Source organism: Peromyscus maniculatus, chromosome 9 (genome assembly GCF_049852395.1).
Source record: "Peromyscus maniculatus bairdii isolate BWxNUB_F1_BW_parent chromosome 9, HU_Pman_BW_mat_3.1, whole genome shotgun sequence".
Lineage (NCBI taxonomy): Eukaryota > Metazoa > Chordata > Mammalia > Rodentia > Cricetidae > Peromyscus > Peromyscus maniculatus.
The window spans coordinates 41,266,990-41,289,240 of record NC_134860.1 but is presented as its reverse complement, the minus strand read 5'-3'; the positions used below and the strand labels follow the sequence as shown (position 1 = coordinate 41,289,240).

At 44.2% G+C, this 22,251-nt stretch overlaps 1 protein-coding gene across 2 annotated transcripts; it reads right to left on the bottom strand.

Moving 5' to 3' along the window:
• Nucleotides 1–932: 932 nt before the first annotated feature.
• Nucleotides 933–19,102, bottom strand: LOC121826541 (disks large homolog 5-like). Of its 2 annotated transcripts, none has more exons than XM_076544774.1 (6): nucleotides 18,898–19,084; nucleotides 17,691–17,850; nucleotides 16,180–16,311; nucleotides 13,784–13,967; nucleotides 12,696–12,811; nucleotides 933–1,412 (listed from the first exon to the last, which is right to left on the bottom strand). In XM_076544774.1, exons 1-6 carry the CDS (start codon nucleotides 19,028–19,030, stop codon nucleotides 1,382–1,384), a joined length of 756 nt encoding a protein of 251 aa, XP_076400889.1. In that variant the 5' UTR covers nucleotides 19,031–19,084; the 3' UTR covers nucleotides 933–1,381. The 2 variants fall into 2 exon arrangements, with proteins under 2 accessions (XP_076400889.1, XP_076400888.1); XM_076544773.1 differs by lacking the exon at nucleotides 933–1,412 and adding an exon at nucleotides 10,285–11,585 and having other exon boundaries at nucleotides 18,898–19,102.
• Nucleotides 19,103–22,251: the final 3,149 nt, after the last annotated feature.

The window sequence follows — 22,251 nt, the reverse complement described above, 5'->3', positions numbered from 1 at the left end:
AGATGGAGAGATTCTAGTGTAAGTGAAAAATGGGAAACCATATGTCCTAGCTTTATAGTGTGGGGACATGACACCCACCACCTATATGCAGCTCAGAGAACAATTTGTGATTTTTCCCCTTTCCATCAATAAGGTAATTCTGATGGAAATAAATGCATGTCTACAAGCTTGTCTGCATCACTTTACCAGATTAGTCACCTTTCAGTCCACTACAACAACCACAGAATTTAATAAGCTAACTATCTATATTCATTATCTCTGTGTATATCTGTCCTTCATTAGAAATTTTCATCCACTAAATGAAGGTTTGTCACAGTTAATTGAGGGCAAGAAACAGAGGTTAGAGTATTTAAGAAGCTTCTATGAAACCTCCAGTTTTCTCTGTGCCACTTCACAGGACATAACAGGGTTAATGTTCCATCCCCTTCAACCCTAGTACTAAGATTGAACCTAGCACATTGCACATTATAGACAAGTAGTCTATCTCTGAGTTACATTCCTGACCTATAACTCCCTTTATCTGCTACAAATACTACAGGAAATACATCAAGATAAGCTTGAATTTCTATTTGGCTAAACCAAGACTGGTCAATGTGAGTAGCTGACAGAAAGCTTTCAAAGTTAGGGATGTTTATATGAGAGAGAAGAAGTGCCCAGTCCACATTGCACAATCTGGACAGTTTAGTCTGAGAAAGACTGATAGTAAAGTGTTATCTACCTGCACAAATGCAAGGGGGAAAGTCCATGCTAATCTGTCTGGTAGCATTTATCATAAGAGCCAAGTGCTTTGCTGAGGACTTACATGGAAATAAGGGATGACCTCATATAGACTTCCTCCCCATGATGGATAGATGGGCAGTGTGACCCATGCCACATGCTGGCGATTGGTAGTGTATGATGAATGAAGTCTCAGCTAGTTCCAGTGTGTGCACGGGTATGCTTTATTGTAAAAAGTCAGTTCAGAATGAAAAGGTGACCAATGCCAGGGAGGCACTTAAATCCTTCTCAAGCTTAAAGCTCTTTAAAATGATAGTTTCAAAGAACCAGACTGGAACTTACAAGGATAATTTCTTCATACATTAAATTTCTGACTCATTGTGAGTCTCAGGTCAGATCCATTCTAGGGGAACTTCTGAAGTATAATGCCCTCATCTGGAAGAAACCTTTCCTCAAAACACAGTGTCATCTGCTGAGGTAAAAGAGTAGCTTCAACCATCCGTCTCTCTTTCATGCCTTGCACAGACATGCTGTCTCTCAGAGGCATGGGGCTTTTGCTGCAGGCACCATCCACCCAGGCTAATATGAAGCTTCCTCTTAACATTGCTTAGCTGCTGCATCAACAGGGTTTTATTACCCCATCTCCATCTCCAGGAGGATCTTCTCAATTCTTCATTTCATCTGATGGGCCTCTTCTGCACACATAAAAACAAATAAATGAATCTTTAAAAAATTAGTTTGAAATCAATAGTCAAGGCAACAGCACCTAAAACACCATGTCTCAATATGTCTTAGAATGTTTCAGTCTCTATATTGTGGCCATCATTGGTGCTGTAGTTCAAGGAAAACAGAGGCAAATAGATAAAGGGATTTTTTTTATTTTTTTTATAATCCTGTATTGAATGTTCTCACTTCTTGAGATGAATTATAAAACATAGGTGCCATTCTCAAAATATGATGTGAATGATCATGTCATGAACATATGTGTATCTATACTGTGGGTTTTGTTTGATTGTGTTTTTTTTGTTTGGTTTTTTTGAGCAGCTAAACATTTGATGTCAGGTGTAGAATATGGGTCATTTTTTTAAATCATGAAGTGGATATCTGTTGCAACATACTTTGTTTGTGTTTTGACAAATGAAGCTTGCTTGGAAATCAGAGAGTGGAGCTAGCCACTGGTTAATTATAGAGGCCAGGAGGTGATGGCACACTTGAATCCCAGCATTTGGGAGGCTCAGGCTTTTGATCTTGGCACTTGGGAAGATCATGCCTTTGATTCCACCACACTGGAGGCTCACACCTTCCATACAAGCACATGACATGTGGAGACAGGATCTCTGCATATGGTCTGAGGATTCATAGGAGTAAGAAGTTTCTAGTGGCTGTTGCTCTGTCTGCTTCAATGATCTTTCAGCTTCTACCCTCAGTATTTGACCCCGTGTTTTTATTAAGACTCCACTTGATTGAGCCCACACAAAAGGCACCATCTCTCTTTGTAGCCCTATCAGGCTGGGAACTCAAAATGTTTCCAAAACTGCCTGGAATTTTCAGAGATCCATCTCTCCCTGTTGAGTCCTAGAGTTAAAGGAGTGTGACACCACACCTGAGCTAAAAAGCTGGATTAAGAATGAACAGTTGCTCTCTTGGCTGAAGAGAATTGCTGAAGAAGGAAGGGTAAGGCTCTTAGCTCTGACCTCTTGGGCTTTTATCTTTACATTGGCTCTGTGTTTCGTATTTAATAAGATTGTTGGTTACATCTACAACAAATAAACAAAACAAACAAACATAAAAAAAGAAAAAACAGTTGAAAGTTGCTTTTTAATTATGAAAATATAGTCATTTGACTCAATGGTGGCTTAAAGGGGCATTCAGTATCTATAGTATATAGCCTTAGCAAAATATCAAATCAAGGAAAAAACAAAAGAAAGAACCAAAAAAATAAAAAGACAAACAAAACATCAAATCAAAACAAAGAAAACCAAAATCTCAATGCAAGAAAACCCAAGACAAACAAAAATATTTACACAAAGCAGAGTTCTCTTCATGATGATTTAGTGGCACTGTCCTACACTCTGTGGCTGGCTTAGGACATATAGTAGGAATGAAGCCACAGATTGTAATACCCTTTTCAAGACAAGTATAGCAATGACATTTTGGGGCTTTGTATGTTAAGCCCTTGCCAAGGTTGATCCTATGCTATGTTGGCCACTAGATGATTCTTTAAGGCAACATGTGTCTGTGTTCCTTGCCTATTCAAGACCAAAAGAGGACATGAGGAGCTGCTGCTATCCAAAGATATAAAAGCTCATTGTGACATCACATCAGAATCCTTTCTCAGGACAGTTCACTTCAGTCAAGGCTGTGACACAGGAAAATCTGCAGTTGATTTCCTAATGGACAAAAGAAATGACTAAGAAGACTAGCAAAGGATTGTTGTTTTACATAAAACAAAACAGTTATCTAGCAAGAATTACAGTTACATTATCTAGTCTATTTGTATTTGGCAAAATAAAACAAATATTCTATCTATCCTATATTTATGAGTCTAAAGTTTCATATCTAAATTATGTTTTATCATAACTAAGGAAAATTGTATCTAGTCTTCCATTACATCAAAAACCTCAGAAGGATACAATATTATCTAAGTAAACAGGAAGTGCATTGTAAGCAACTTCCAAAAATCTAGAATGACAGAGACAGCTGGCTGCCTGGGCAGTCATCCAAAGTTCTTCTGTAACATTAAGGCATCCATTCTTCAGCCAACAGGCCTACAGTCTCTCAGTTGCTTCTCGCTGTGTCCTGTAGAATATCTGGGAGTTGCTTCTGTGAAGCAGGAACCTAAAAGACTATCTCACCTTGCAAAGTTCAGCAGTCGATATGAGGGTACTTTGTAGCCCAGTGGCTAACTTTTGCCACTATGAAAGATAACTCCATATGCAGTTTGTAGTCCAAAGCTGATCCATGGCTTGGACTTGCCTCTACTGGATGTGCCTCCCTTTGGTAGGCCTTGCATTCTTGTGGAGAGTGATGGGGGAGGGGGTTTGGGGGGATTGGGGGGAGGACTGGGGTGGTGGGGGGAGGGAAGAGGTGAATCTCTGATTGATGTGTAAAATGAAAAAGTTTTCTTAATAAAAAAAAATGGAAAAAAAGAAAGTAACACAGGGCTGGTTTTCCAGGCACACACAGTGGCAAACACAATAAAGAGGAGCAACTTGTATGGCTCAGCTGAAAAAGAAATTGCCATGAAGCCTGATGACCCAAGTTTGTTCCTGGGAACTCGTGTAAAGTTGGAAGGAGAGGATAGATTCCCCAGAGTTTTCCTCTGATCTCCACATGCAAGCAATGGCATGCACACACCTCTCTCTGTACAGACAAAAATACAATCCAAAGAGACCCTGTCACTAAGTAGAAGGTAAACACAGACACCTGAGACCACCCAATGACCACAACACCCATGCTCACACTCACACAAACACATATGCATACATGTGCACACACACACACACACACACACACACACACACACACATACACACACACCACAGTTGAAAAAACTGCAACAACAAAATCCCCCATCTAGCCTGCACTGTCTCACAACTCATTCAGACACCTTTAAAATACTACCTGGTAGACTTATGAATTTTCAAGTTTGACACTCAGTCCAGTGGCCCAGTAGAAATGGATGTAGACCAGAATGACCAAGTCTCAAGTTCTAGTCACCACTCTGCATGCCCTGGGAATCATCCAGAACTGGAAGTCTGTATGTAAGCTTTAGGAAAACACATACTAGCTGCCACTACTCTCTATCAAGTCTTGGTCAATTCTTACCTCATCCCTCTTTCAGGATTTGTCTTGAGCCCCCTGACCATGACTGTAACAATTCCAAGGCCTCACAGAACTGGTGCCATTGTGGGCTGCAGCAGATCTAACCATCTTTAGCCCTTCTGACACTGGAGCCTCCCTCTAAGCTGGGTGTGTTTCATTTTGATCTCTGAATGTCTCCCCGGGGAGATGTAAGCAATGTGAAGTTTGATTTGCTATGTAGTGCTCATTTTCAATGACAGCACAGGGCCTGTTGGACAGTAAGCACTTCTGGGGATATTGTGAATGTGTTGCTCTGATTGATTGATAAATAAAATGCTGATTGCCCAGAAGCCAGGTAGGAAGTACAGAATAGGCAGGATAAGCAGAAAAGAGAATTCTGGGAAGAGGAAGGCTGAGTCAGGTGTCGACAGCCAGAGACAGAGGAAGCATGATGTGAAAGTACCGGTAACCCACAAGCCACATGGCAACTTACAGATCAATAGAAATGGGTTAATTTAAGATATGAGAACTGGATAGAAGGAAGCCTGAGCCATTAGCCCAAACAGTTAAATAATATAAGCATCTGTGTGTGTATTTGGATCTGAGTGGCTGCGGGCCAGGGTAGGACTGGAGTTAACTCCAGCAACAAAGCACTTTAAACATGCAAGCCAGAAGTAGGACATGGTGGCCCTTGCCTTTGATCCCAGCACTCAGAAGGCAGAGGCAGGTAGATGTCTATGAGTTTGAGGACGGCTTGGTTTACCGAATGAGTCCAAGACAGCCAGAGCCTCATTGTAAGACACTATCTCCAAAAACAAACAAAGAAAGAAAGAAAAACTGGGTTGTAGAGTTGGATCAGCAGTTAAGAGCACCTGCTCATTGTAGAGAATAAGGGTTCAATTCCCAGCAACCATAAAGAGGTTCAAACACACTCTTCCAGCCTTTTCAGGACCAAGAACACATGTGGTGCTCAAACATACCTGCAGGAAAACACTCATATACATAAAAAATAAAATAATTATTTAAAAAGGGAAAAACAAAAAGTTAAAACAACATACATATGCAAGTCAGGGGCTTATGAAAAGGCTCAGCAAGTAAAGGTTAGTTGTACAAACCTGGAGACCTAAGTTCAATCCCCAGAATTTTCTTAAACGTGGAGGAAAATAAAAAATGAGACCAAACAAAGTAGTCTTATACCTCTACATGTTCTCATATACAAAATAATAATTTGTAAAAATAAAAAAGAGAAAAGAAATTTTAAAAAAGACAGCCAAAGAACTGTCACATCAGTTATGATGGAGATAGGGCTCTGTGATAGAGCACAGGGAAGGGCCTGTTTCCATTCTTAGCACCTAAAAAAAAACACACTAAATATGTGGAAGGAAGTGAATTCAAGCTCCATTTTCCTCTGAATTTAGCATGAAGGAGTGAGGGTCTTAGAGCCCAGAAGACCTGCCTGGAATTCCTGCTCCGTGTGACATTGCCCCTCATCTGACCTGGAGCCTGGCTCAGGGGGCCACTTTGCTGAAGAATCCCTCTTTTTAAGGACTACACAAACCAGAGCCAATTGTCCATGAACTTTTTCACAAGGCTCCATTACAATTTGGCCAGACAGGGTGATTCATAGAGCCAGATCCAGGACAATAAGTAACAACACTTCCTCACTTCCTCCCCTATTCCTGCCTGCAAGCCTAGGCCCCATGCCAAACCCCAACACCAAAATACTTCTAGCATAGACCACTATGGGTTATTTATTTAGGGGTCTCTAAATAATTACTTAAGTGTCACCATGGCTTGGAGAGTGGCCATGGAGATTGGAGCAGAAAATGTCCCCATGGAGCCATTACTGACAGGGGTCTGCATCCTCCCTGACAATTGTTTTCACCATGGTCTTTTGAGTGATTTTGAAAAGCTATGGTGAGTGTTAGGATGCATAAGAACACACACATGAAGCTCAGACAACAATATTTGGAAGGTTTGTTCTATCATGTGGGTCCCAGTTAGAAACGCAGGTGTGTAGGCTTGGCAGCAAGTACCTTTACCTGCTGAGCGATCTTACCAGCCGATCATCTCAATCAAGGAATTTTATAAGGTGTACATCAGTATTAAGTTCTCTGAGTAGATCTCTGTGCTTTATTAGTAAGTGTAGATTCCATCCACCGCCCATAAAATGAATGATTGCCTTAGTGAAAGTCCCTCTTCAACAAGTGATGGCCATGGAGGAAGCTGTGGAAGATGGTGTTTGGGTGGAAGCTCCACCTCAACCCCTGGCACCCTGGCATCAATATACCCAAAGAGTCTGGAATGTTGTGGTGGAAGAACCACCTCAACTCCTCTCTCCTGTCTGTCTCCACAAACCTGCCCCTTCAAAGCCTGTCAAGCACAGCTCCTCCCCACAGAGGCTCAAGACCACTCCCACAGGGTATGTAAGCTGCATCCCAGAAAACAGACATGTGGTTCTTCTGGTGTCTCTTCCCAGTCTCCTCTCTGAGGGGCTTGAAAATCACCCATTAAACCGAGGCTTTTCTAATTCAGTCCCATTCGGTTTAATTTGGATTTAATTTGCTGCATCGGCAGAGAGGCCTTCAGGTTGCAAAGACTTCTCAGTTGGAGGTAGGAGGTTGGATGACGGGGTCTGGAGGACTTAAAGCCTCTGTGGAGCCTCCCTTTGGTTGTAAGCTACACTCTGGATGTCATTGTGTTCTTAACTTTTCTTTTCCTTTAGCCACTAGAACTAGCATTGAACCTAGGACAATGTGCATGCTGAATAACTGCTGGACCACTGAGTTACATCACAGGCCTGGAACTCCTTTCATCTTTCACAACAATTACAGGGCAGGATGGATGAAGAGAGTCAGTCTCAATTTGTCCACCCCAAGACTGGTCCCTGGAATGGCTGACAGAATGCTCTCAAGACTGGGAATGTAGCTGGACATTGGAAATAGCCAGGCATGGTGACATATGCCTTTAATCCCAGGGAGTGATGGCAGAAAGCAGAAAGATCTATACAGCGTCACAGGGCTTTACTCTCAGCATTTGGGAGGCAGAGCCAGGTGGATCTCTGAATTTGAGGCCAGCCTGGTCTACAAAGGGAGTTCCATCCAAGATAGCCAGGACTGTTGGACAGAGAAACCCTGTAGCATGAATCTTGAGTCTTTCTTAATAAAACAAACCTGGAGCCAGGTATTGGGGTGAAATGCTGGATGGTCAGAGAGACAGAACAAGCCACAGCTAACCTCACCTGGCCAACTTCTCAGCTGATCTTGTTTCTTCAGTCTGGAAACTTCTGTGTCCTCATATCCGAATGGCTCTCAGCTAAACTGTGCTGCTCAAAATCCAAAAGCTTAACCAGGCCAAATGCTTAACCAGGCCAAATGCCTAACCAGCCAAATGCTTCTAGTTTCTGGTCCTCATGCCTTGTAGATCTTTCTGCTTTCTACCATCACTCCCTGGGATTAAAGGCTCGCTTTCTGGAATTAAAGGTGTGTGTCACCATGCCTGGCTGTTTCCAATGTGGACTTGAACTCACAGAGATCCAGAGGGATTTCTATCTCTGAAATGCTAGGATTAAAGGTGTGAGTTTCACTATTTTCTAGCCTTTGTATCTAGTGGCTGTTCTATTTCTGAACCCAGATAAGTTTATTAGGATGCACAATATTTTGGGAAACACAATACCACCACAAAACCCTGTCTCAGGAAGATGGAAAACACAAAAGCAAACAAAAAATCCACCTGGGGAGGGGGCTGGAGAGATGGCTCAGAGGTTAAGAGAACTGACTGCTCTTCCAGAGGTCCTGAGTTCAATTCCCAGCACCCACATGGTAGCTCACAACTATCTGTAATGAGATCTGGCACCCTCCTCTGTGTACATAATAAATAAATCAACCTTTTTTTAAAAAAAAATCCATCTGGGATGTTTAGCTATCTGGGAGATCAAAGAGGGGTATAGTCCACACTGGGCATTAAGGACAGTTTAGCCTTCAAAGAGTTGACAGGAAACTACCATCTGCCTACACAAATCCTAATAGAAGAAGCCACATTAATCTACAAATCTGGTATCATTCATCAAACCAGCCAAACATTCTGCTGAGGACCCACATTGAGTAAGGCATAGCTGGTCCCAGGCTGCTTCCAGATACTTAGAAGATGGACAAGGAGACACATTCAATATAGTAGTAACTTGGCATTTTGGCCTAAACAATGTCATACCTTATTTCAAGTGTGTCTATAGAGGACACTTTCTGTCTCAGGCTCAGCTCAGAAAAAGGTGTTCTAGGACAGATAGTCACCAAATCATCTATCAGGCTTTTCTGACTGCTGAGATTGTAAAAGTACCAGTTTGTTAGCACCTGTCTGGGGACCCACAGGATTATTTCCTCCACACTTGAACTCTCTGACTCACAACCAGAATCAAAAGTCAGATCTGCTCCAGGGAGCTATAATTATAAAACAGTCACATGAAGAAAGCTTTCCTTAACATACTCTGAGATCTGCCATGGCCAAGGGCAACTTCAACTGTCCCTCTCCTGTCCCAAGCTTGCATGGACATGCTCTCCACCAGAAGCTGTGTCCTCTGCTGCAGGCTACATGTGCTGTGCCTGCTCTGGAGTGTTCTGCCAACACTGCTGAGCTGGAGATTTTTCTTGCTATCAAGAATTCCTTACCAGGAACCCAGGCCCAAGGAGGGTCATTTCAACTCTGCATTTCATCAGATGTGTCAAATCTACATTGTCATCCTAGATGAGAGGTGATATTCTCCAACTCTGACTACAAATAACACTGGAGCATGATCCTGAACCCTTAGAGATCAGTGGGGACACCAGAGGCCTGCATAGGTCCAGGCTGCCTGAGAAAATTAGCATGCCTACCTTATGTACCCATCCCTACATGTCTCCAGAGACTTCTTTCTTTGATCAGAGGTGATCCAGTTCAACCTATACAGCACATGAGGCTGGAAGGTCAAAAGCCAACTGCAGGAGCTGGAGAGAGAGCTCAAAGCTTAAGAGCATTTGGTGCTCTCTCACATGGTCTAACCAGCTATAATGGGATCTGTTGCCCTCTTCTGTCCTCTTCAGGAACTGCAGTCATTTCTAGCAAAGACGTGCAACAAGAAAAATAACCATTCACATAAAGTAAAAATAAATAAATAAATAAGTCTAAAAAGAAAAAAAAGTACATCAAATGCATGGCCAAGGCCAACAGAATCTACAAAAAGCAATTTCCCTATATGACTTGGAAGGTCCTTATCTCTGTTGTGTGGTTGTCAATGATGCTGTATTGCAAAAATAAACAGAGGCAGATAGCTCTGGTTTCCTGATTTCTTTTAGACTCTCTTAATGAATGGTTTTATTTCCTGAGAGTCTGTAGAGCAGGAAAGGTGTATTTCTCAATCGGTCAGTCCTGATGACCAATTCATGAAAGTGTGTCTATAGAGTAACATATTTTAGGGATAGCTAAGTGCATGACAGCATGGATACAGAATGGATACTGATTCCACCATAAAGTGTGTATCCAGGGAGAAAACCTGGCAATCCACACCGAAGACACCAATCTGCTGTGTCACTCTGTCATGTGGGAGGTGGTTATGGGAGAAAACCTGGCAGTCCACACCCAAGACACCAATCCTCTGTGTCACCCTGTTGGGTGGGAGGTGATTATGTAGTGCAGGCTTCCTGGAACTTGCAAAGATCCATCTCTGATTATGAGTTCTAGGGTTACAGGAGTGTGACAGCACACATGACAAAACAAACTGGCCCACGTGTGAAGAGTTTGAAATTACTTTTTATTTTAATCATAAAGAATATATTTTTTAAAGGGGGCTTTAAATGGGGAATCAATGGTAGCCTTAGCAAATTTTGAAAATCAATAACAAGAACAAATAACAACAAAATAACAAATCCATAACGAAAACAATTAAGATAAAGAACTTAAACCAATAATCAAACACAAAATTAAACAATACAGAATTCTCTCACTGCAGATTGAGCAGCACAGACCTGGAGCCTGTGACTGGCCTTGGACAGATGGTAGGTAGCAAGGGAGTCAATGATTGCAACAGCCTTTTCAAGAAGAGCATAGCCATGCCTCTTTTGGGGCTTTATAAGTCAGTTTTCACTGGGTTCAAGGATAGAAACGTTACAGGCTCTGGCTCAAACACTGTTGAATTCACTTGAGTCATCTTCACTAAAGTATTCTTGATGGTCCATCAGGACGAGCACTGATTTATATACCCTGACTCCTCCTGGGAGCCCAGTAGCTCTGGATATGCTTCAGCGCTTCTTCAAAGCCCTCTACTGTTCATCCTTAGTAAGAGTGGAATCCCAAACACCTCCATGTGCAAACACACCTTAAAGGTCTACCTGAGCCAAGGCTTTTCCTCAGCTGCAATCTTTCCATCCCAAAGAGATAAATCTTCTGATAGTTTATGTTCCAAATGTACATCAATACTTTTGCACCATACAGGTTCTGAGTCTCCCTGGTGGTTTGTTCCTGAACCCCACAGCTTTTTTATTTTCTTAGGCATCCTGCACATAGTCATGCATGTATGGATATAAGGTTACTTCCTCAGCTCTGAATTGTATGCTGATCCTCATGCATTTAATGCTTTGTCTATTCTTTTCTCTATATTTTACTTCATAATAACTCCTGTTCAACAGACACATTGATCAGATTGGGTCTGGATGACCTGGAGGTTGGATGGTTTTTGCCTCACGGTAAGATCAGAGCAAAGGTGGGGTTCTATTTCTGAGGAGACCTTGATCCTAGGGTGAATGATGCCATGTTTCAAGGTGTCTGCCTTCCTTTGGCCTCCTCAGTTTCTCAATCAGTATTGTCAATAAGGAAAGGGAGTCAAGACACAGAAGCAGCCATGCAGGGTAAATGGCTAGGCACAACCAAGGCCTAGTCACACATAGGAAATAAAATAATAGGGGGAAAATGCATCATAATCCAGGATTTCCCGGAGATTGGGCTCAGCAGGTGGCTCCTGGTTTACCAGCTCCTTCTGAAGCAGGCTCTCATCCTGGGCTGTGGCCTGTTCCAGATCATGTGTCAGGTTCTCTGACCTAGGAGGGAAAGGCAGTTAGGACACAATCCTGCTGGGGACCTGCCATTGTCAGCTGTTAAACTGCTGCCTCCCACCACCTCAACTGTGCTGGATGCTCAACATGGATCTTTGACTGAAGTCATTGTTTGTACCCCCAAGGAATAAGAGTCACAGAGTAACTGGGCCTAGAATTTTCCTCAACCCTAAACACCCGTCAGAATTTGGCTGATTAATGGTTTTTCTGTTCTACTAGAACGAAAGGGTCTTTCTCTCACAGTCTCAGGACATCATATTGTAAAAGCAACAACTTATTACTAACATAGTCAACAGCACAGGAGTGACACTCATTATGCATGATGAGTTAATGATCAACCACATCATTTTATTGATAGCCTTATTACAGCCTTGCATTCTGAACACTCAAACAAGGTAGTGAAGATAGCTGAGAACTCATGCCCAGGAGGCACCTTGAACATGACCAACATGCAAGACAGAATCAGTCAGGAATCCTAGAGCAGCATTTCCTGAGATGTGTGCCTGAGAACACTGGCCATGATGGACTCTGGGATCAAACAGAAATTTGTGATTTCCTAACTAGAGCTAGGAATCCGCATCCTGACTCTTTGACAGTCTGTTACAGAACACTCCTGAAAAAGTTCTGATCTTCCCTGCAGCTAAGGCATTTGCCTGGGTTCATTCTGGAAAGTCCTTAACCTATTTAATCCAGAGCACACTTGTCCCAGGAAATGGGAAAAGGCTGCACAGAGCAGTATTCAAAGTTAGGAATCTCTTTTCAACAGGGGATGTTCCTAAGTGATGCATAACTTTGAATTCCATCATGGGGAGGCAGAAGCAGGCAGATCTCTGTGAGTATAAGGAAAGCCTACTCAGGTCATACCAGAGCACTCAGAAGAGAGAAAGGACACAATTGCTGAGACACTCTGAGTATTAAACATATTGATTCCTGGACAGAATTGTTTGTTATTTCAACCTGAACAATACTCTGAAGTGTTCTTGCCCTGCTTGTAGCTGGGAGCCATGCATGTCAGTAGGACCCCATAAATGACAGTGATCCCAGCAACAAGGGACCCACTTGGCTCCACCTGTTCGCCCCAGCCTAGGTTCCTACCTCATTTGGGAAACCTCAAAGTGATGCTGCAGCTTTTCTGCCAAGATCTTTTCCTGGGTGATCATCTGCTTCTGTTTCAGCAGGACCTGCAAGCTTCCCTCCAATCTTTCAAATTCCTGTTCATTAGAACATTGTGTTCTTAGTGGAGTGTTGTATACAGGCATGCACAAAGTGTCATACACATGAAGCACATACAGCTTACTGGTAGGTGAGGCAAGCCAATAGAGCTTATACTACACTCATGGAAAAAAGAAGTGAGCAGAACACATCATGCAAGATGAACAGATGAGTAGATGAAGCACACCAGCACTTTCAGAAGAGTCTCACAACTCTGCCATCATTTCTTGAGGATTAATACTGCTGTGGGGAGTGTACTCTGTTTGGACAGTCTCTGTTGAGATGGCTAGAGAATTTACTTCAGAAGCAGCAAAGCACCCACCCCGGCACTCAGCTTGTCAAAAGCCCCCATCTGTTCAGCCAATCAAATCCAGATTGTATTCTCCACAATCATAGAGCTCTCAAGGAGCACTCACAGAAAACAGGGCTCATGAGCTGCGACTCAGGCTTATGTCAGTGTGAACCAATAGTCAGTCAAAGGGAAGAGAACACATTGGGATTCATGAAGAAAGAAGAAGGCCACATGCCACCCAAATCTATGACTATGAGTAGAACTCATTTGGCATTTACATGGGATACTCCTCCTTGTAAGCTGCTTCCCCTCTGTGATCTCACATGACCCCTGCCAATCACATGAGCCTCAGGACCCACAATTCACTCATTCAAAGCACTGTGCATAGCATCCTACCTATCATAATAACATGAAGGTTTGATATGTTATTGACCCATTTCCCTCATTGGACCGCAGTTTCAAGTAGAGCAGTGGGCATGGTGCCCTAATAATTTAGTTTCTCAGAAGAGGAAAACTTCCCAGAAGTACTTGTGCATGGACACTGAAGTGAACACCTCAGATGGCATGAGGTGGGATGAGTAAGGTGATGGGTGAAAGCACAGGTGAGTGGATGGGCAGACAGAGACTCCAATGGGCAAATGGTGCCAGACCTTAGCCTGACACACCTACCTGCCCTTACCTGTTGTTGCTGGTTTTGGAGGTAACTGGTCTCTTTCTCTTGGTCCTCACACATCAATTTCAATGCCTCCAAGTGGATCTTCAGCAGGACCCAATCCTCTGTCCGATTCTTGTTCTCCTGCCTCAGCATGGCTACCTGGTCCTTAAGCTGAGTATGTTCCATGAGGACCTGGCTGTGCAGACCACTGGAAAAGACCCTCTCTATAGTAAGGCCCTGCCAGTCTCCTTCTGCCACCCCTGCCTCCAGGAACCTTCACAACAAATAGCCCCAGGTTCTCAGGAAGACGCAGCCAAGAGCCCAAAATAGCCATGACAGCTACACTCAAAGGCCAAATAAGAGAGTAGCTAATTTAAAAAATCTAAATACTTCAGAAAACCCCAACACCAATAGGGATCTATGTCCATTCAAAGGAAAGAGGAGTCCCTCAACTGTCCTGAACATCAGCAAGTAGTGGACAAATACCCTCTGAGAGAGGACAGGAGACCCAAGGGAAGTTTATTCTATCTACAGTTTCCACAGAAACCAGATCTGTAAAGCCTAGGCCTGAGCTCCCAGATGCCCAGGACTGCCTGACATTCCCCTCATGTTGTAAATTGCTTTTCTTTTCTTTCTTTTACTTTCCTTTTCCTTTTTTCATTCTTCCTTTCTTTCTTTCTTTCTTTTTGTTTCTTTGGTTTTTGACACAGGGTTTCTCTGCTTAACAGTCCTATCTGCCCTGGAACTCTCTGAAGACCAGACTGGCCTTCAGATCACAGAGATCTGCCTACTCTGCATCCAGAGTACTGGAATGGCACCATCACAGCTCAGTTTGCTCTTCTACCTAGAGGCTCCTGAGGCTCCAAGACAATGGTGGGAGGAGTGGATAGTCTCTTTCATACTGAGCAAAACTAAGTGCAAAAGACACAAGTCAAAGAGATGCTTGCTAAGGTGCAAAAAGGACAGAACCAGAGCTGTGGACTCTCCAGTCTAGAGACAAAGGAAGGCAGAGGTGAGCCACTTGGGAAATCAATATGGTGCTTTCTTAGAAAATTGGGAATCAATCTCCCCCAAGACCTAGCTATACCACTCTTGGGTATATTCCCAAGGAATGCTCAATCATACCACAAGAGCACATGTTCAGCTATGTTCATAGCAGCATTATTTGTAATAGCCTGAACCTGGAAACAACCTAGATGCCCTTCAACTGAAGAATGTATAAATAAAATTTGGTACATATACACAATGGAGTACTACTCAGAAGAGAAAAACAATGACATCAGGAGGTTTGCAGGCAAATGGATGGATCTAGAAAAAATCATCCTGAGTGAGGTAACCCAGACTCAGAAAAACAAACATGGTATGTACTCACTCATAGGTGGATACTAGATATAAAACAGAGGATGACTAGACTGCTACTAACAACTCCAGGGAGGCTACCTAGTAAAGAGGACCCTAAGAAAGACACAGGGTTCACACAACGACAGAGAATTGGATGAGATCTACATGAGCAAACTGGATGTGAGGCAGGAGTAATGAAGGGCAATGGTTGAGGGAAAGAGAGCTTAGGGGAGCGGAAGATCTCAGCTGGATAAAGAACAGTGAGGGAGAACAATAAAAAAGAGACCATGATAAATGAAGACCCCCATGGGAATAGGAAGAAGCAGAGTGCTAGAGAGGTCCCCAGAAATCCACAAAGATATCTCCACAATAGACTATTAGCAATGGTCGAGGTCGAGAGAAATTGTGAATTGATGTATTCTGGTGTTCAGATGGCCAAACACCCTAACTGTCCTAATAGAATTCTCATCCAATGACTGATGGAAGCAGATGCAGAGATCCATGACCAGGCCCCAGGTGGAGCTCAGGGAGTCCAATAGGTGAGAAGGAGGAGGAATTGTATGAGCCAGAACTGTTGAGACCAAGATTGGAAAAAGCACAGGGACAAACAGCCAAACTAGTGGAAACACATGAACTATGAACCAACAGCTGAGGAGCCCCCAACTGGATCAGACCCTCTGGATAAGTGAGACAGTCGATTAGCATGAACTGTTTTGGAGACCTCCAGGCAGTCAGACCTGGATCTGTCCTAGTGCATGAGCTGGCTTTTTACAGCCTGGGTCCTATACTGGGACACTTTGCTCAGTCTGGGTGAAGGGAGGAGGGTACTAGACCTGTCTCGAATGAATCTACCACACTGAGCTGAATCCCCAGGGTAATCCTTGCCCTCTAGGAGATGGGAATTGGAGGTGTATTGGGGGACAGGGGAGGGGCGGAGGATGGGAGGAGGAAGGACATGGGAATCTGTGGCTGATATGTAAAATTAAATTAAACAATAAAATTTAAAAATAATAATAAATAAAAGAAAGGCAGAGATGGCCACTCAACAACTATTGGGGTCCATGCCAACAGGCACTTACCGATAGAAGACTGTCAGGTTGGCAAGCTCATCCACCTTCTCTGAAGCCTCCTTATTCTCATTCTGCAATCTCTGTAGGTCAGTCATGACCTCCTCATGCTCCATCTTCAGATCTTCATACCAAGTATTTGGCCTGTGGGAGGGCATGGCATCAGGAGCAAAGAACTTTATGAATATAGGCCTCAAGGATCATGTGAACACAAGCTGTTGTCCTGATCTACTACAACACAGTGGAGGTCTCAGTATTGCTACTATGTACTGAAACTTCCTGGTGCTTAATTAACTTGTAATCCTGGCCCAGGCCAACAGAGACTGGGTGTTCAGATGAAGGGTGTCCTTGCTGCATGAGTCCACCCAGCAAGCCTGGAGAGACAGTCTAGCTCTCTGTTCCCAGGAGTCTATGCTACAGGTCTTGGCACACAAGAAACCTGAAATGATGTTTCTCTTGTTTCAGGACAAGGATTCTTGAGCCTGGCTCATTACTACCATACAGATGGACAGAGCACATAATTCTGCATATGAGACCCACATCAGGACAGCTAAAAAATCTCCCCAAGGGATTCCTATTTGGCATCAAGGTGAACACATAGGACAAGAGCAGAGCTACTTAAAGTGAGGATCACAGATCTCATATCAGCACTGGCATCAATTAGCTGTATGACACAGGCATGTCATCAGGCCCAACATAGACGGCTGGCTCCCAGAGTCTGGAGGGACACACAAACTTGCAAATGCTCGTAAACACACACACACACACACACACACACACACACACACACACACACACACACAGACACAGACACACACACGGACACACACACACACACACCATCATGCCATCACACATACTCCATGCATACAGGAGACAGACAGACAGGGAGAGAGAGAGAGAGAGAGAGAGAGAGAGAGAGAGAGAGAGAGAGAGAGAGAGAGAGAGAGAGAGAGCAAGGAAGAGTGAAGGAGAAGAGAGCACACATGGGATACTGAAGAAATGTGTGGAGCAATATTGTCCAAGAGTATAACTCACAAGAAATAGAAAAACAGTGACAACCCCCTTTCTTTATTATTATTATGAAAAGTCACTCATTGAAATAAATCAAGTCAGATCAGGTCTGACAAGCTGCTACCAGGATCTTCCAGCACACAATTACCTACCAGGCAAGTTCAAAGACTCACAAAAACTCACAGCAGCGAGTTATCTCACACAAGCCATGTCATGGTGTTTTCAAGTGCATGCTGGGAATTCAAACAATACTGCACCAGTCCCTGAGTTGTGTGACTCAGACTCCAGGCTTGGGTTTTCATTGAAGGAAGCAGAATAGTTAGAATCCTTATCTCCCTTCTGCCCAGGTTTCAAATTCTGCCTCTCTATTGAGAGGCATCTAGGGACATGAAGTAGGGCACAGGGAAACCCTGAGGGTTCAAGCTCCTAGAATCCAAGATATTAAAATGAAGATGAAGGTGACTTTGCAGATGCAAAATTGATAACAGGAAGGTTGAAACAAGAGATACCTATTATGCACAGGTCCTTTCCTGATGAAGAATAGTTGATCACGCAGCTCATTTCTCTCCCTTGTCACCACCTGCAGCTCCACCTTCAGCCTCTGCATCTCCTTCCTCACCCCTTTCTTGGTGAGGATGGTTGGGTGGGATGAGGGCTCCATAGCAGCCTCTGTGGGTAGATGAACACAAGTGAACTTGCATAGTGACAAGGCATAGAGGATGGACAGACCACCCTGAGGTCCAAACAGAAAGATAACCTCTGCAACTCAGTGACAACCCAAATATTTGAGGCCAGGTGAAGATGTACTCTCTGTGGATCTCAGCTTTCCTATCATTCTGTAGAGATGTGACTATGTAAGCAGCCAGGGGTTTCCTCTGTCGCCCTACACATGTTTCAGGGAACACAGAGATGGCTTCTTCGGGCCAATTCACAGCAGCCCAGGATGCAACATGCATGGACCCAGAGCCCTGAAGTCTGCCTGTGCTTTCAGAAGCCAGGAGAAAAATACAACTGCACAAGCACTCAGGTGCTGTGTACAGTCCAGATCTCCTGCCTGGTCACTCCAGGCCCATGGCTGGGATTGAAATGTCATGCAGAGACACAACATAGTTAACAGACTCACCAAGTCATCCCACTGCCAGCCCAGGACATGCAGAGCTTGTACAAAGGAGCCAATCTCTGCCATGGTCCCACATCTCTACAGTTTTTGACTACACTAGAGATCTACCTGCCATCCTTAGCTGCTGAATCAGGACCCTAAGGGACCACTGTCAGGGAAAGGTGGTCAGAGGAGTCTGCTGGAAAGCCTGATGTCATGATGTCTTGGCCAGAAGTACTTGTCTCTCCATGTGACTAGTGTCGACAGCCACTGCATCTAAAGGAAACTCCCGAAGCTGAAGTGCAGTGATGCCTGGCCTCAGCTGGGGACACATTATTCTCTCTGCCTCCTGCTTGTCTCCTTCTGTCCCCACATTACACCCCCAAGACCGAGGAAATGTAAAAGATAAGCATACCCAGCATAATAGCCTTGACCTTGACAGATCCTGCCTTAGAGGAGGCACACACTAATGTTCTGGACCCTGGACTTTCAGGAAATATGAGAAGCAGGGAAGTCCATGTGCTTCTCAGAGGTTCCAGCTTCTCTGCCCCATTACTGGAGGGCCCAGTTCTAGCCCACCTCCTCCAGGAAGTCCCCATCTCCTGCCCAGCACTCACTGTGCCTTCCCCAGGAACCCTTTTTGGTTGTTTTCCTCCGAGACTCAAGGCCAGCCTCCTTCGGTCTCTCTCTGTTCTCTGGATGTTCTCCATTCTCTCTTCCAAGGAGACCCCTCAGTCTTGCCAGAAGCATGTCTATGCTCTACCCTGTAGGCACTGAAGGATGCCCTGAGGCAGTTGATGTTGCTACAACACTGGTGACATCACGGGATGCCATGAGCTCTCCAGGATACAATAGAATGTCCAGAGAAGGGACTACTGATGTCATGGGGAACAGCCTTGGCCACCCTGCTAACTGGTTCTCCCTTAACTGATACAGAAGCCCAAGTTCACTTTCGTGGAGCCGCTTTAGGAACATAGAAGCAATTCAGCACCTCCTCTTTCTAAACCCGAGTTCTCTTCCCTTCATTGGAAGCCCCATAGTACATACCATGTCATGAACTTAGCCATACTATCCAAACACTGCCCAGGAATATCTCATTCTTTTTAATATCCCTCTGTTCATCAATATGAGCAATTAAATACTATTACACCACAGATGATACCCCAACTCCTTTCATTCAGAATTCAAATTAGGCTGGAGTTCAGACACTTACATTCCTGATGAGTACCATGGTATACTATCCAAGGCCCAGATTTGTTATAGAACTGGGTGTAGACAAGCAATGTGTTGCTGTCAGTAAGAGGCCCTGCCCAGGACCTCTGACCATAAGAGACTTTAGAGGAATCACCCCTCTTCTTCCTCAGGACTGCTAGTGATGTACAGTCTTCACTTGAGCCACAGGCTACAGAGCCCTTCAAAAGTGACTGCCGGGCGGTGGTGGCGCACGCCTTTAATCCCAGCACTCGGGAGGCAGAGCCAGGCGGATCTCTGTGAGTTCGAGGCCAGCCTGGGCTACCAAGTGAGCTCCAGGAAAGGCGCAAAGCTACACAGAGAAACCCTGTCTCGAAAAACCAAAAAAAAAAAAAAAGTGACTCACATTACTAGGACACTACACGTTTCTGTTTTCTTTGTGTTTAAGGCAGTTAAATTCAAATAGACAGTGCTTAGCCAGGGATCTGCCATGTCATCCTGGACCTCACATCCTAGGTGATTTTCCAGGAATTCATTAAAGCTGGTTTTCTTGGTTCTACAGCTTCTGGTTTCAAAGTAAAATAACAACAAACACTGAATATCTCTCAGACAGAACAAATAAATAACAGTAATGTATTTACATGAGCACATCAGTGGCAAATCAAGCCTGATGAGTGGGAAACCAGGACTGTGTTCTGACCTGTGTGGGCCTAGACAGAGGGAGGATTGGGCGCATATTAGCATCCTCAGCAGAGACAGAGTGAGGTGGAATGAACACTGACCAGGCTGAACAACCATCCTAAGCCCCTGCAGGTATGGTTACAAGCAGACTCCCAGTCAATCTTCCAAGGAGCTCCTGCTGAGGCCATGGTCTTTGTCTGATCCTGTGCACCATTTAAGGTCAAGCAGGCATCTGTCCAAGGGATACAAAATTCTTCCATTCAGCAGCTGACAGGACAAGGAGCCATGGTCAGGAACGGTGACCTCCTGCCATAAACTATGTGACAAAAAATTATGTATAATTCATCTGTGTGAAAAATCAGGGGCCTCCTGTGTGGTTTGGTGTCTGTGTTAGCATTGTGCAACAGCTTTATGAGTCCAGTTCCTATATTCATTGGGTTTTCCATCATGATGCCCTTTGGTATGCCTGGAACCAAACTGAACTGAGGTCACAGAGCTGGATTCACAGAGTGGAGGGAACATTACTGAATTAGGTTTGCAGAATTGGTCCAGCTCCACCACGTACCACCTGGCTGAACTTGGATCATCATTTTCCTTCCCATGTATGTACCCTAGGGGAATGGCCAAGGAGCATTGTCTCTGGAATGACAGTGCCTGCCTCAGACCAGCAGGTCACCAGAAGTCAATTCAGCTCAAGCCAGTTCTCTGCAACAGGAATAAAGATCAGGAGAAAGACAGCCTTTGAGAGGCTGCTTAGGCAGCAGGATCCTTGCACATGGTCAGGAGATGGTGACTTTGCCACCTGCCTCCTTAGCTTAGTGCCCAGAAGAAAAGATGCCAATGGGGCTGGAAGTGCAGGACAAGAGCCAGCATGGTCCTTATCAGACAGTGGAAGGCAGGCTGCCACTCACTTCCAGAAGGGATGGGGATTTCGTCCTCTCCTGCCTCCACTTCAAATCTGTCTGTCATTCTTTTCCTTCCTTCCTTCCTTCCTTCCTTCCTTCCTTCCTTCCTTCCTTCCTTCCTTCCTTCCTTCCTCCCTCCCTCCCTCCCTCCCTCCCTCCCTCCCTCCCTCCCTTCATTCCTTCCTTTCTTCTTTCCTTCCTTCCTAATTTCCTTCCTTCTTAATTTCCTTCCTTAATTCTTTAATTCCTTGCTTATTTTCTTCCTTCTTTCCTTCCTTTCTTCTTTCTTTCTTTCTTTCTTTTTTCTTCCTTCCTTCTTTCCTTCCTTCCTTCCTTCTTTCTTTCTTTCTTTCTTTCTTTCTTCCTTCCTTCCTTCCTTCCTTCCTCCCTCCTTCCCTCCCTTTCTCTTCCTTCCTTCCTTCCTTCCTTCCTTCCTTCCTTCCTTCCTTCCTTTCTTTCTTTCTTTCTTTCTTTCTTTCTTTCTTTCTTTCTTTCTTTCTTTCTTTCTTTCCAGACTTGCTTTGGAACTCAGAGATGTGTCCACCTATGCCTCCAGTGTTCTGGGATTAAAAGTGGGGGCAACCACCACCCAGGTAGTTCAAGAGTCTAGGGCTCTATGCTAGGACTCTCTTTTGAGAGAAAGGAAGCAGGAGATAGATGCATTCTAGTTTAATGACAAAGACAACTTCAGAACAGAGAGACAAAGAGCCAAACTAACCCCAACACACAGTGAGAGCTGCCACTGGGCTAGAGTGCTCCACACATAGAGACAGGAGACTTTTCCAGGTAGGGTGGTGGACAGAGGCTGTACCCAGGCTGCAAAGGTGTCAGTGATGGGTGCTAGGTTTCAGTCCTTGTGTGACAGCTACACTCTGGCTTGTGCATGGACTTCTCCATTCTAATGCTCCTCACATTTCTCTCACTTCATCTGGAAGTTGTTTTGAAGACAGGGTTTCACGTTGTAAACTTGTCTGACCTGGAACTTGCTATGTAGAAGAGGCTGGCCATCAGCTTACAGGAATTCTGCATACCTCTGCCTCCTGAGTCCTGGGATAAAAGGCATCCATCACAAGGCCTGGATTTCCCATTTCTCTCTCTCTCTCTCTCTCTCTCTCTCTCTTGGACATCCTAGTTTTGGTGATGGCCAGATTGGCTGTAGATAAGACTCAGGACATGGACAAAAGTCGTGTTTAA